Source organism: Poecile atricapillus, chromosome 33 (assembly GCF_030490865.1).
Source record: "Poecile atricapillus isolate bPoeAtr1 chromosome 33, bPoeAtr1.hap1, whole genome shotgun sequence".
Lineage (NCBI taxonomy): Eukaryota > Metazoa > Chordata > Aves > Passeriformes > Paridae > Poecile > Poecile atricapillus.
This window is the reverse complement of record NC_081281.1, coordinates 3052625-3067364: the sequence shown is the minus strand read 5'-3', so window position 1 is coordinate 3067364 and position 14740 is coordinate 3052625. Positions and strand designations below refer to the sequence as shown.

Sequence of the window (14740 nt, the reverse complement as noted above, 5' to 3'; positions counted from 1 at the left end):
CCTTGTACCTCCTCCCTCACCTTACCAAGCGAAAACGATGTAAAAGCCTCCTGCATGCTGAAAAATGTTAGAGAAAAAAACAAAACCCCTTTCTTTTTTTTAAAAAAAAAAGAAGGGAAAAAAAAAGAATCATGACCCAAACAAACGTCCAATGCTTGCTGTTGGGAACCGGAGTGGGGCTGTCCTGGGGGGGTTGCCCCTCTCTGCAGATGAGGTTCCTACTCAAGTCTCCAAGTTGGCCTTTAATAAAATCTTCAGTTCCAATAACCTTTATATATATATATATATATATACACATATATATATACATATACATATATATTAAAAAAAAGCTTGATGTAGCAGTTCTAGTTTAAAATGAATAGAAGTATTTCGGCCCCTGTTTTATTTTGATTTTTCCCTGTCCCCTGCTTCCCGCTGTACCCCCCACCGACTCCATATTTTGATGTAGCAACTTTGGAAGAAAAAAACAGGCGCTGTAAATGCACCGAGAGCTACCTCTGCCTCGAGCGGGGGCTGCAGGGAACTCGGGGGGCTCGGGCCTCTCCCTGGCCCCATGGGGCACCCAGAGAGGGGCAGCCCGGGCCCTGCCTGTTGGCATCCATGGGGAGCCCGGTTGCGGGGCTTAAACAACAAATTTGCGTAATTTTTTTTTTCTCTCTTTTTAAATATATGTATATATATAAAAATCTTTAAAAAAAAAATAAAAACAAAAAACAAGAAAAATGCCCATGACCTTAACTATTTGCTCTGACTTGTATCTTCCTTGATAGGTGACTAAAAATGGCTTGTTGGTCTAATTCACCAGCAATAACGATAACTAAAGACAGCCCCCTCCTCCTGTACCCATCCCATTTCTACAGCACCCACCGAGTCGGGTCCTTGCACTTCTCCCCTTCCCTCCCACCACGAGGATGCCCTTGTGACCCCTTCTTGCAGTGTGAACCAGCTGGACTGAGCCTCTCTGGCTTCAGCTGTCCCCACGGTCCTTCCCGGGCTTTTGGGATAACCCCCTCGTGGTACTGAAGTGATGGGGACACCCCACTTGCACCTGGAGGGAAACAGGTGGAACTGGGACCCATCACACCAAGCCGGGTCTTCCTCCCTCTGGATTAGGAGCCACAAGAGCCTTGTGGGAAGCCTGGTCCGTGAGACCTCCATCCTACAAAAGCACTTCCCACCGAAGCAGGGTGGGTTCCCGGGAGCGATGACAGGACACGGGCACTGCTGCTTTTCCCTCGGCCCGGCTGGGGAGTGGGGAGTTCCCGGGGGTTTGCATCAGCCCCTGGGGCCGGTGGAGCAGTGTGGGGACCGAGGTGAGCCGTGCCGTGCCGTGCCGTGCCGTGCTGTGCCGTGTGAATGCCGGTGCTGGTGGTGGTCCTTGGCGAGGCAGCGATGTGAGGGCACAAGAAGTGGCACCAAGGGCAGGTGCCCAAAACCTGGGTCTGGGAGAGGCGAGAGTAGAGCTGTGCTGGAAGGCGCTGAGCTGCTGGCAGGACATGCCCGGCTCCAGGCACACCGGGACAGAGGAGAGCTGTGTGTAGTGTACACCAGGACAGAGGAGAGCTGTGTGTAGTGTACACCAGGACAGAGGAGAGCTGTGTGTAGTGTACACCAGGACAGAGGAGAGCTGTGTGTAGTGTACACCAGGATGGAGGAGAGCTGTGTGTAGTGTACACCAGGATGGAGGAGGGCTGTGTGTAGTGTACACCAGGACAGAGGAGAGCTGTGTGTAGTGTACACCAGGACAGAGGATGGCTGTGTGTACTGTACACCAGGACAGAGGAGAGCTGTGTGTAGCGCACACCAGGATGGAGGAGCTGTGTGTAGCGCACACCAGGATGGAGGGGCTGTGTGTAGCGCACACCGGGACAGAGGAGGGCTGTATGTAGTGTACACCAGGACAGAGGGGCTGTGTGTAGCGCACACTGGGACGGAGGGGCTGTGTGTAGTGTACACCAGGATGGAGGGGGTGTGTGTAGTGTACACCAGGATGGAGGGGGTGTGTATAGCGCACACCAGGACGGAGGAGAGCTGTGTGTAGCGCACACCAGGATGGAGGAGAGCTGTGTGTAGTGTACACCAGGACAGAGGGGCTGTGTGTAGTGTACACCAGGACAGAGGAGAGCTGTGTGTAGTGTACACCAGGATGGAGGGGCTGTGTGTAGCGCACACCAGGACGGAGGAGAGCTGTGTGTAGTGTACACCAGGACGGAGGAGAGCTGTGTGTAGTGTACACCAGGACGGAGGAGAGCTGTGTGTAGCGCACACCGGGACAGAGGAAGGCTGTGTGTAGCGCACACAGGGACAGAGGAGAGCTGTGTGTAGTGTACACCAGGACAGAGGGGCTGTGTGTAGTGTACACCAGGACAGAGGAGAGCTGTGTGTAGCGCACACCAGGATGGAGGGGCTGTGTGTAGCGCACACCGGGACAGAGGAGGGCTGTGTGTAGTGTACACCAGGACAGAGGGGCTGTGTGTAACACACACCGGGACGGAGGGGCTGTGTGTAGCGCACACCAGGACGGAGGAGAGCTGTGTGTAGTGCACACCGGGACGGAGGGGCTGTGTGTAGTGTACACCAGGACAGAGGGGCTGTGTGTAGTGTACACCAGGACGGAGGGGCTGTGTGTAGCATACACCAGGACGGAGGGGCTGTGTGTAGCATACACCAGGAGAGAGGGGCTGTGTGTAATGCCCGGCCAGTTCAGCGCTGCCATTTCTATGCTTGGCTTTGCCAAACTTTGGCACTGGCTGCGAACAAGGACAGGAGGCTTGGGGCTCATCCTGCGACCTCTCCTTGTGGCTGTGAGCTCCGAGCCGTGCCAGGGCTGTGGCAGCGAGGGCTCCCCGGTGACCGCGTCCCCCAAAACTGCGTCTTGGGGCGGTGTTTGCGAGCTGCCGCAGCGGGGACAGCGACTCCTGGCCAAGGGACGGTGCGGGGGAGCGGGTGACAAAACCTAACAAAGGGAAACGGAGGGATAAAGTAATATCATGCTGTGATGTCATTCTCATCGACATAAATTATATAGAGAATAGTATGTATTATAATGCATAACAAAAGAAAGAAAAAAGAACCAAAATTGGATTTATAGTTAATGAGGAGATACTATAAAAATATCTTGTCCTAGCTCCCATTTGCAAAAGTATTTTTCAGCTGGAGGGATATCTATTATTTTTTTCTCTTTTCTTTCTTTCTTAAAAAAATAATAATCTTCATACATACAAAGGCTCAGACTGTTAATATTGTTAACCTCTGAAATCAAAATACTCCAACCTGTTTTGTTTGGTGTTTGAAGGGTTTATTTTGATGCATTTCCTGGTGTTTTTTAAAGAGAGAGAGAGGAGGGAAAAAAAGATTAAGATTTTAAAATTAGAACATTTCTTTATAATTTAATATTCTATTTTAATAAATGCATTTATTACATGTAAATGTAGCAAGGAACTGGGCTAATAAAAATACTTTTTATTAGGTAATTTATTATAAGAAAAAAGGATATTTTATTTTATGATAAAGTGATCCTTAAAAGTTTAGAAGGTTTAGAATATATGTAGGCTAAAAAATACATTTGTATCCAGAGTATTGCTTAAAAAGTGTTTTTAATATATGTTTCCTTTTTCGTGTGTGCGTGTGTGTATGTAAAGGTGATAGTTATGGTGCAGATAGCCCTTTCCACAAATAAGAAATTAACACAGTTGGATGTATTTAAACAAAAACAAAACAAAAAAACCAACAACAAAAAAAAAGGAAAAAAAAAGAGTAAGAAGGTAATTAAAAGCAGAGAAGTAGAAGAGAAAAAACCACTATAAAGCCAAGCCTGTGCCCCCATCCTGTGCCTGCCCCATATGGGAATCCCCTTGGAAAGGCTCGAGGTCTGGGTGGGCTTTGGCTTGGGGCTGGCTCTGGAGCAGTCTTTGGGCAGCATCGCCCCATGCTGGCCCTGGCAAGGCCTGGCCCTGCTGTGGCTCAGCCCTTCCTGGGCACCCTGAGCACCCCAGGCTCCACTGGGGAGCAGAGTTTGCTCCTGCCGGGGTTCCCTGGGACAGGGCCTTGTGGAGAGCTGGGTGCTCGGAAGGCAGAGCTGGCACTGCTCCCTTCCCTGCCCTCCTCCTCCTCGTTGCCAGCACTGCCAGCCTGATCGCATCCCGGGGAGCCACCAGAGTTTTGTCCTTGGTCTGGTTGCAGAGAGTCCAGTGTAGGGCGAGGATTTATGGTCCTTTCCTTGCTGGGCAGGACTGACAGCCACTGCTGGTGCAGACACCCAGCTGGACACGCTCATGAGGGGCTCTGGAGAGCTGCTGGGTGGTCACTGGCTGCTGTCCCCCGTTAGGCTTTGGCTCCGTCTCTTCCTGTGCTGGGCAGGTTGCAGGGACAGGAGGGTTTGGTCCCAGTGCTCAGGCCAGGTACGATCTTGGGAACATCCATGGTCATTCCTCTGGAGCTCGTGCCAGACTCGAGCCGTGGGCTTGTCGTGGTGCTTTGACCAAGCAGGGCTGAGCTTACACAGAGCTCCCAGCCAGCTCCAGCCCATCCTAGATGGGAACAGGTCACCCTGTCTGCTCCCAAAGCCAGGGTGGGCACGGCTCCTGCAAGACACCGATTGCAGGGACAGCCGGAGCAGTGGGAGTGCTCCCGGCTGGCTTCTGAGCTTCCTTGAATCCAGGAAAGCATTTCAGCATGTGCTTGGCTCCAGCACAGCCTGAAGTGTTTCACAGGATCTTATCCCAGGGGCTGCTTTAGGGATGGGATGAGCAGCCATGACCTCTGTGTGGGCTGGGGAGTGGGGGAAGCCTGTCCCCATCACACCCCAAATCCACCTCCCCCTCCCAAAGATGGGGTGATGCTTCTGCTCTGTTGCCTTTCAAAGAAGCATTTTAAAATAAGATTTTTTTTTTCTGTTTGTTTGTTTGTTTTTAACCAAAAATGAGAAGAAAAAAAAAGGTTTGCGTTGATGGGTATTAAAAAATGTTAATAATAATAAACACTCAAATTTATTTCATATAATCCTAGAGTAAAGATTAAAAAAAAATTAACTAGTTCAAATAGTAGATGCTATCCATATTGTTTAATCTATAGTAGATCCAAGTGATCCCAGACAGAGCAGAATGTAAAATAAACTTGTGAACATGATCATTGTTAACTTCCCCAGGAATTCCATCTTTTTTGGTACTATTTTTCTGAAGCAAACAAATAAATAAATGACTGAAAGCCTAACAAAATAACGACCACCAACTGGTACCTTCTGTCAATCAAAGTCCTGAAGTTATTTTTATAGAGGGGAAAAAAAAGACAAAAAAAAAGGGATCTAATAATATGTATTTTTTTAAAAAGATACGTTTGTGGGTTTATGTTGCTTTTTTAATAAAAATAGACAGATTTGGCTAGTCATGGAACAAAATAAGGAAGTTTTAGGCCATTAATTTTTGCCTTATTCTGACTTCCAGCCTTGGGCTTGGAGCAGGAAATTGCAGAAAAATGTTCAAAGTTGCTGTTACTTTCCTTGGGCTGTTCTTGGTTTTTGAACTTCTCCAAGCACCAAAGGTGTGGGAAGATCCCGGGATGGGCAGGTGGGACCATCCCAGGTGGGAAGGAGAAGGACAGGAAGATTGGGAGATCTCCCCTCTGTAAGGTGACAGACAGAGCTCGAAGGCAGCGAGGTGCCGGGCAGAGGCTCTGCCCTTGCACTGGGCAGGGTCAGGGCATTAAGGTTGGTTTGTTCCCTCTTCGTTTGTTTTCTTTCTTTTTCTTGGTTCTCTCTCACCCCGGCTGCATTGCACCAGGAGACGCCATGCACCTCGGGATGAGCTCGCTTGCTTAGCATGTGGCATCTTCCAGGAGTTTTGGTTTGTTGGGTGTTTCTTTGCTTGGCCTCCAAACATCAGCTTTGAGCATTGGAGCTGTGGATGAGATGTTTGGAAAAGTCCTTGCTGGCCTGAGAGGGCCTTTTCACAGCTGTGATGGGCCATGACATCCTGATCCCACAGCTTTGCTTCCCAACAGCTGCCCCAAAGCTGTCCTGCTAATGGGGCTGACACTCGTGGCACGTGCCTGCTTTTGGCTGCAGGAGCACAGAGGAGGCTGAAGGCTGTTCCCAGCCAGCACAGCGTGTTTTGCTCTGGATGGACCCTGAGTCCCTGCAGTGCTGAGAGTGGGAGCAAGGGCTCCTGGAGCCAGCAGCACATGGGGGTGCTGTGATGGCAGACCCACTCTGAGCACTGCAGGGCACTGGGGCAGGATGTGGCCCATGCCTCTGCCATCTGCTCCATTCATTCCAGAGACAGGCCAGCACTTCTCTCTGGAGTACTGCTGATGCTTTTCACTGCACCAAAATCTCTGCTTAAAGGAGAGAACTCAGAAAGAAACATCCAAGAGGCAACGTTGTCATTAGCAAAGCCAAGTGCTGCAAAGAAAACACCCTTGGAAGTTGGTTCCCTCTGGGTTTAGCCTTTGCTCCTCTCCTCTGTGTTGTGGCTCAGCCGTAGCAAACCCACGGATCTCCTGCAGCTTGGGAGCATCCACACAGATGCCTTCGAGAAATGCAGTGGCCGCCCCTTGCTCCCTGAAGGTGCCTGCTTCAGGGGGCTGGGGTAGCCTTTACCAGCATTCATCACTCAGCAAAGCCATGCAATAGTTCAGGACAGGAATGAAGACAGTTCTCATTCGGTTTCTGTGTATAAATAGCACTGTGAATCTGAGATCCCTCCCCGGGACCCTCCTGGCACGCTGGGGTGTTTCGGGAAGCAGGGCACAATGTCTCCTGCGCTTCCCAGGGGGTTTGTGCTTGGTGGAGTCAAGCGCCTGGTCCTTCCCTGCTGGGGTGGCGAGGCAGCCTGTTAGCTCTTTCAGTTTTGTTTTACCTCATTTTTTTTATTTGATACTTGAAGAAGCGTCAGTGATGGACATTGTACAGTGGTGCCCTGGACTGGAAAGTGGATGCACTTTATCGTCACTTGTGTACGGATAGTGGGTCCCATCCCACCTCTGCCGAATCCCAGCAAGGTGTCCTTGGTGGCAGCAGAGCCAGCATGGGCTGGTTCTTCCAAAACCCTTTCTAGGATGTTAGGGAGCAATCTCTGTCTTTTAGTGTGGGTTTTCACATCCTGTAGAAACTTGAAGTCATGTTCTGCTGTCAGTTGACCCAGTGAAAAATTCAGATGGAATTGTGCTAGGCAGACTTTGGTTTGCCTGTGCCGTGCCAGCAGGAGACAGCAGAGGTTGGGCAGCTCCTGCCTCCCTCCCTTAGGACTCCCCTGTTCCAGTGGGTTACTCTGAGGCTTCCCCACTGGATCTGCTCCAGCATCGTCCAGGGCTGCAAATGGAGCAAATTGAAAGTCACCTCCTGTAAAGTGACACTAATGTAAAATCTGGAGTAGTTCCACTACTGTCTGAAAATGAAGTCCCCCTCCAGTGGTGGCACTGGGTTGCTGACAGCAGGATGTGCTTTCTGGGCTTATGATGATGCTTTTGAAACAACTTGCAGAGACACGGAGCAGTGAGATGTAGCAGTGTGGTGTGGCCGTTGAGATCTGCTCTTGGCTCCTGGGAGCTGGGACACAAGACGTGGTCACAGACTGTTTTGCTTATCTGTGAAACCATCAGCATTCCTTTTTCCTTTTTTTTTTTTTTTAATGAATTCTGTTCAAGATAATCATAAAAAAAAAAAAAAAAGGGAAAAATAAAAGACCAGGGGCTGGATCCTGTTTTGCAGTGTGGGATTTGCTCCTGAGTTAGAAAGCAGTGTTAAGCAAACATGAAAGGCAGTGGGCACGAGGGCTGGTGGATCCCAGACTGGCAGGTCTGGCAGCTGCTGCAGAGCCAACTCTGATCCCAGCCCCAGGCAAGCCACAGAAATCCCCAGGGATGCTCAGAGCAGCCCCCAGGCATCTGACTGCAAAGCTGGGAGCCTGTGGGGCTGCAGAGAACTTCCTCTGGCTCTGCCCTGGTATCAAAGAGATCCAGGCTCCAGCTTGCTGCCGTTGGGACTCTGGCAGAGCAGCTCCAGTGGGATTTCCCACATAAGATGTGCTAAAAGGAAACCCGAGCCACAGGGTCCTTACAGCAGCAGCAGCAGCTGATCTCACTGATACTCACCCAGGGTAGCACAGCCCTCCCCAGCCCTTCATGGCTTTGCTTGCACAGCATCACCTTGGCTTCCTCTCATCCTTGCTTCAGACTTAACGTACGGGATCGTGTGGATCTGCTTTCCCTTGGGCCTGGGCGCTGCTGCAGTCCTGCTCCAGTGCTCCCACCTTGTGCTGAGCCAGCTGGCCACTGCTGGCCACGCCATCTGTGTGGCCCTTCCAGTCAAACTCCATTCCCTATTATTTTGTGTTTGCTTTTTTTTTGTTTTTTTCCTCTTTTCTTTAACATCATAGGAAACCTGTAGTTGGGATTGTTACTATTAGAAACCGATCACATGTTCCATCCAGGTATTTTCATCTCTCTGGCATTACGCAAAAATAAAGGCCTAAGAGAGAGATATAACCGAACATAGAAGTAGAGTTAGGCTTGTTGTCTGAGTTTTGAGGCATATAGTATAATGGGAGAAGGAAAAAAATTAAAATAAAATAAAATTAAAATAATGATGTTGCACAACTTGTAGAAAACAAAGAAGGGAAAGGGTTAATGTATTAAATGTGCTAAATTACATTAAGAACTTAATTTTATTAAAGTATTATTACTTAAGAAACTTGGTATCTGCTCTTGGTTTGTGTCTGTTCACACTTGAGGAAGGGTCAGGAGCTGTGGTCGGGAACAAGGCCCTGCTGGGCTGAGTTCCAGGGCAGTGGGGCTGGACCTCCCTCTGCCACCCCTCCTGCATCTCCCACCAGTCCCATGCTTTTGGCAGCAATTCCTGGGGTTCATTAAAGCACTTGTGAGATGATGAGCCTCCTGAGGCAGCTGCTTCTCCCAATGCTGGTGCTAGCAGGTCCCACAGCTGTGAGCCACCCTGTGCCACATTTCACCCTTCCCGCTTCTTCATCGCAGCAGAAGACACCTGAAAACTGGAAAGCCTGGAACAAAACTAAGTTGCCCAGCCCAAAAGCTTCTCCATGAGTGTAAATGAACTCATCATCACCTGTGTCCATGCCAGTGTCTGGCTGGTGGCATGTCCAGTGGCAGTGAGGCCCAAGGGACACGTGGCTCAGCCCTGTCCCTTTGTGGAGCAGCATCCGTTCCCCACCTCTCCAGCCGGTGGGGCTGACATCACCTCCTGGCACGGCGTTCTGCCGTGGCCAGATGGTGTGGGAGGAGGTGGTGCTTGGCAGCTCCAGCTGCTCTGCATGCTGCCAGGGCTTTGCCAGCTGAGGTGGGCATGGGGTAAAGCACAGTGGCCACATTTGCCGGGGGACAGCCCCCAGTGTAGTCAGCCCCAGGGTGTGACAGAGGATGGGTCTGGCTGGCTCAGGGATGAGGCTGCCTCTGGAGGGGGCTGTGCTGTGGTGTAGGGACACAGTGCCAGGGGGCTGGAGCCAAGGTTAAGGTGCTGCCAGGGCTGGGGTGGCTGCACAGCGGCTGGATAAGAAGGGGCACCCATATGGTGCATCCCCTCACTGCCCCTGTGCTGGCAGCAGGATCCTACCTGTTCCTCTAATCCTGGATTTCAAGCTCTCCCCTCTGGCCTCCCAGCAGGACACCACCCCCTTGCCCAGTCATAGCTTCCTCCCAACCCTCCTCACCCTTCATTGCCTGTGGATGCTTCCCAGCTGCCCCATGTGGGGCTGGCACTGCTCTTGCCTCAAGCAAAGACCTGGCAGAGAGAGAAAAGGCTTCAACAGCAGCTTTATTTGGGGATTTTGCCTCAATTTCTGTTCAATCGACAAATCATGCCCCAAGGGGAAACCCTGGCCCAGATCCTACTGGCACAGCCAAGTGAGATGCCCAACTGGGGGCAGCTGTGGAGAGAAAGAGAGATCCCCCAAAACCCCACACAGTGACAGGGGCCCCAGTCCCAGTACTGGGGCAATGGGGCAGGCTTTCCACCTGCACCCTTCTTGACTGACACCTGCCAAACACCCCTGCCAGCAGCACAGGGCTCAGCACAGTCTGTCCCAGCATCTTGGGTGATGCACACCCTGGGGGTGGCCACTGTCCCCCAGGCAGGGCACAAGGCCACTGTCATCCCACTGATGTATCAGACACTCCATCCAGTGGTGGCGTGTCCCCAGGCTGGGCCATGCAGCCACCAGCCACAGTGGCCAAACACTCGAGCAGGGAAGGGCCAAGCCAAGCCAGGGGGTCCTTGCAGCTGGAGCTGAGGGGTCCCCAGTGCTGACACTGGCTCCCACACAGGCAGCTGTGCAGAGGGACCATGTGCCCACCCTCAGCCCCCCAAATCCCTGTCCCCTCCTTGGGGCTTCCCAAAGGCCCCCAGCCCCTGCTCCCATCTCTTTCCATGGAAGAGTCACAGCTTTTCCCTTTGCTGGGGTCATGCCAAGGGAGGGAGTCACAGCACAAAAACAGCGTCACCCCCACAAGCCTGGATGGCTCCAGCAGCACCCAGAGGCACTCCCAGCTCTTGGTGCCGCTGGGACAGGGCTGGGCACAACTGGCCACATCACTGCTGGTTTCACCAGGCAGGAGAAGGATGCACTCGGTGTCCCCCTCCACACCCATCCCACGGGGCCACACACAGGGCGTCACCAAACCGGGACTCACCATGTTTGGGCTTGCTCAGTGCCACCCAGCCACTGTGCCTGCAGGGCTAAAGGGAGCAGGGACACAGGGGATGGCATGCCCCCAGCCTTGGGGAGTGAGGGGAACACACCCCGATGCTTTGCCTCCTCCCCTGTTTCTGTTGGTCCTACACAAACACAGGTGGGGCAGCATACGGGCAGGATGATGGTGCACACAAAAGCAGCCACCAGCCTGCACTGCTCAGGGAGCTGCGGTGGGCACAGGTAGAGGGTGAGACACACGATGCCACCGTGTGTTGGGTGGTGGGGGGTCAAGGTGGGGGCAGCCCAGGGGCTCAGATGTTCTGGCAGCAGGGCGCCTGCCGGCCCTCCTGATGCGTGGGCAGCACCTGGATGGGCTCGATGGTGGTGGAGGGACCAAACTCTGACTCCGGCTGCCCCGTGATCTGTCTCTGGGACACGATGCGGTAGATCTCTGCCAGCAGAGAAAGAGGAAGTGAAAAAATTCTTTAGGTAAGTATTTCAGTGGGGGATCTGCTCCCTCCACAAACACACAGCTCCAGGGGTGCAACTGCCCACCTCTCCACAGCCAAGGGAGCAGGAGTCCAACCCAGATCCCACCCAGTACAGCCAGGCCCCCAGGGGTGTCCTGAAAGGACACAATGTCCAAAGCCATCTCTATTTCTGTCCCTCCCTTTCCTGGCTGCTCCTTACCCGAGAGGATGTTGTGGAAAGCTGTCTCCACATTGGTGGAATCCAGAGCAGACGTCTCAAGGAAGGACAGCCCGTTCTTCTCTGCAAGAACAGTGTGAGCTCAGGTGAGTGCCATGAACCCCAGCCAGATGGGATGGGACCAGACAGGATGGGGGAAGATACCTGCGAAGCTCCTGGCCTCATCGGTGGGCACAGCCCGCAGGTGCCGCAGGTCGCTCTTGTTGCCCACCAGCATGATGACAATGTTGGCGTCAGCGTGGTCCTGCAGCTCCTTGAGCCAGCGCTCTGCATTCTCATACGTCAAGTACTTGGCAATGTCATAGACAAGCAGAGCTCCCACTGCCCCCCGGTAGTACCTGAGGGACAGCGAGGGGACAGCGTCACAGCAGGGCCCCAGGCAAGGGCCACAGCTTGGGAGGAAGAAAACTCACGCTGAGGTGATGGCCCGGTATCGCTCCTGCCCGGCCGTGTCCCAGATCTGAGCCTTCACAGTCTTGTTGTCCACCTGGATGCTCCTCGTGGCAAACTCCACCCCGATGGTACTCTTGCTCTCCAGGTTGAACTCATTGCGAGTGAAGCGCGAGAGCAGGTTGCTCTTTCCCACCCCTGAGTCCCCGATGAGCACAACTGGGGGGCACAAACACAGGGTCAGCTCTCCCAGCCACCCAGGAAAGGCACCCATCCCACAGCCTGGCAGGGATGGGAATCTCCTCATCTTCCCCCCCATCCAGACGCCACCTTCATCTTACCCAGGAGGAACTGGCAGGTGAGGGGTGAAGCAGAGCAGGACCAGCTGCCTCCACCCCTCCCAGCAGCATCACTGCTGCCTATAAATACCCCCTGAGAAAATTTCTGCCATTGCTGGGAAGTTGCCAGAAGTTTCTGTCCCTGGGGATGAGAAGGCACCATATGCACTGATGTACCCAAAATGGGCAGAACACCAGGGTCAGGACCTGTGCAGGGAGAGCCAGGCCAGAGGCCAGGCAGAGCTGGGGCTCCTCTTGCCAACCCTGTGCACCTTCCAACTCTGAGGGCACACTGGAAGGCTTAAAGACATGGTTTGAAAGGAAGCATCCTCCTCTGCTGCTGGTCCAGGAAGTCCCTGGGTGTGGGTTAAATGCATTTTCTGCCTGTCCCAGATCTGGCTGGTTCCTGTAAAACCTGGTGAAACAGGCTCTGGGGTGCTTTATCACACACCTTCCCAGTCAAGTTTGTTGAGTTAATGACTCAACAGGTTTTTGGTTTTATTTTTTTTAAGTTAGTTTTAATTCCCTCACTGCTGATGCTGTTCATTCCCCAGGTGTACTCAAACACTTCTCTCGCTGGTGGGACGTGTCTCCCCAGGGCTGGACTCAGGTCACAGCCATCCAGCGAGCACGGTGGGGAGGGCACAGGAACAGCAGCACCAGCAAGGGGCCACTGGGATGGCACACACTGCAGGAGCCTCAGCAAAGCACAGCCACACTCAGTCAAGGCTCTGCAGCCACAAGGATCTTCCTGCAAGGACGCTGCTCCATGTCCTGGATAACCCCTCCCCACCAGCTCCAGCTTGTACACACGGCTCCCCTGCCTGTGCAAAGCCTCCAAGAGTGCAGCCACCCCCTGGACAAAACCCTCAGTGCAGGGTAGCCAGCAAACAGCCTGGCACCAGGAAGCCCAGCAGGAAGTGGGACAGCTCTCTGGGATCCCTGAGGGAAGCTGGAAGGCACTGGAACACTGCTGGCAATGGCTGTGTCAGGACAGGCAGCGAATGAGGGAATAGCAGCTCCTCCACAGCATCACAGAACGGTTTGGGTGGATGGGACCATAAAGCCCATGTTTGTTCCACCTCTTGGTTCACTAGACCAGGTTGCTCCAAGCCCCATCCAACTTGGCCTAGAACACTTCCAGGGATCCAAAGCCACGCAGCTGGGAGAGCTCTTGCCTGGGCATCGTACTCAAAGCACAACCCAGCATCAGAGTTTCCCCCACACCAGGTCCCAGACTAGCTCCAGGGAGGAGGATTTTCCTGGGCAGCGGCCAGGGGAGGTGTGCAAGGAGCCAGGGGCTACCGGGACGCTGCTGGCTGGAATTACGTCGTGTCGGTGGCTAGAATTACTTGGGGCCTTGCAGGCAGGCCTGTGTGGGTAGGCTGACTCACAGCCACCCACTGGTGAGCTCACACCCTGGATTTTATGGCTCAGGAGGCTGTGGCATTGCTAAGATGTCCCTTTGCTCCCTCAGCACCTGCTTTGGCCACAGGAGACCACAAGGAAGCCTGGCATGCACAGGGATGGGGGTGCTTCATGGGGATGCTTGGCTTCCACAGGCAGAAACACCAACGGTGTGTCTCCAAGAGCCTGTCCCTGTCCCCCACCCTCCCCGTGCACAGCAGTGAGGTCAGAGCACGACCAGCACCAGGAAGGACAAGCCTGGATCGCTGGATCCTCTATTGCAGCTGGGGAGCAGCACGGCTTTCTCTGCTGGGCTCGATTGCTCAGCTCCCAGATGCGCTCCCCTCACCCAGTGCCGCAGAGCAGAGCGCCCAGGGGTGCTCAGGGGCCGGCACGGCACCCACAGAGCCCCACGGACCAGCCTTCCCCACCACCAGCAGCTGCCGTGGCCACAGCCACCCCTCCAGGGCTCTGCACGCTCGGGCCGGGGCTGCAGCCTCCTCCCGCAGCAGTGAAGGGCTGCTGTAATGAGCAGCAAATAAGTGATAAACCATCAGAGCGGCTCTAGCAAACCCCCCGACCACGGCAGCACTTCAGCCCCAGCCTCACCAGTATCCGCCCTCCTTCCCAGCACAGCGCAGCACCACAAGAGGCGCCGCTGCCGAGAACTGGGAGTTACATCCCAGTACGAGCCCCAGGTCCCGGTCCCCGTCCCAGCCGAGGGTGCTGCGGGGAGCCAGCCCGGAGGGCAGCGGGCTGAGCCCGGCCACAGACCCACCTTTGAAGAGATAATCGTACTCATCGTCCTTGCCCCGCATCTCGCCCAGCACCGCAAGCCCGCTCCCACTGGGCCAACTGGGATTTCCGGACCTTATCCAGCCCTGGCAGGGGCTGTCCCCCGCCACCCATTGGTGGCCACAGCCTTTCCTGCTCCGCACCCATTGGCGGCCGGGGCTGCCCGTCAGCACCCAGGTGTGCTCACCTGGGCCAGGTAAGGGGGCAGGGACAGCCACCACCTGTGAGCGCTCCTGGTGGGGACAGCGATGACCACGGGCTCCACGCAGAACCGTGGGTGTGATGTGGAGCTGGGCTGGCACGGCTGGCGTGGTGCAAAGGGAAAACGAGCGAAGCCACGGAGAATCCAGCAGGAATGACGCGGTTTCCGAGGGGTTTCGGATAACTGGCAGAGGCTGCGTCATCGTTTGAACTGATAAAGTTCAAACAGGGGACCTAAAC

The 14740-nt window shown here is 53.9% G+C and overlaps 1 protein-coding gene across 1 annotated transcript; it reads right to left on the bottom strand.

Moving 5' to 3' along the window:
* Window positions 1-10117: 10117 nt before the first annotated feature.
* LOC131590467 (ras-related protein Rab-11A-like) lies at window positions 10118-14718 on the bottom strand. Its single transcript, XM_058860557.1, has 5 exons — window positions 14283-14718; window positions 11783-11978; window positions 11514-11707; window positions 11352-11432; window positions 10118-11112 (listed from the first exon to the last, which is right to left on the bottom strand). Exons 1-5 carry the CDS (start codon window positions 14701-14703, stop codon window positions 10973-10975), a joined length of 1032 nt encoding a protein of 343 aa, XP_058716540.1. The 5' UTR covers window positions 14704-14718; the 3' UTR covers window positions 10118-10972.
* Between the last annotated feature and the right edge of the window lie 22 nt (window positions 14719-14740).

Coding starts and splice junctions, on each gene's coding strand:
- LOC131590467 (XM_058860557.1), bottom strand. CDS start 14,703: ATGACGCAGCCTCTGCCAGTTATCCGAAACCCCTCGGAAACCGCGTCA. Junction 11,979..14,282: donor GTACGATTATCTCTTCAAAG/GTGGGTCTGTGG, acceptor TGTGCCCCCCAG/TTGTGCTCATCGGGGACTCA. Junction 11,433..11,513: donor TGAGGCCAGGAGCTTCGCAG/GTATCTTCCCCC, acceptor CTGTTCTTGCAG/AGAAGAACGGGCTGTCCTTC.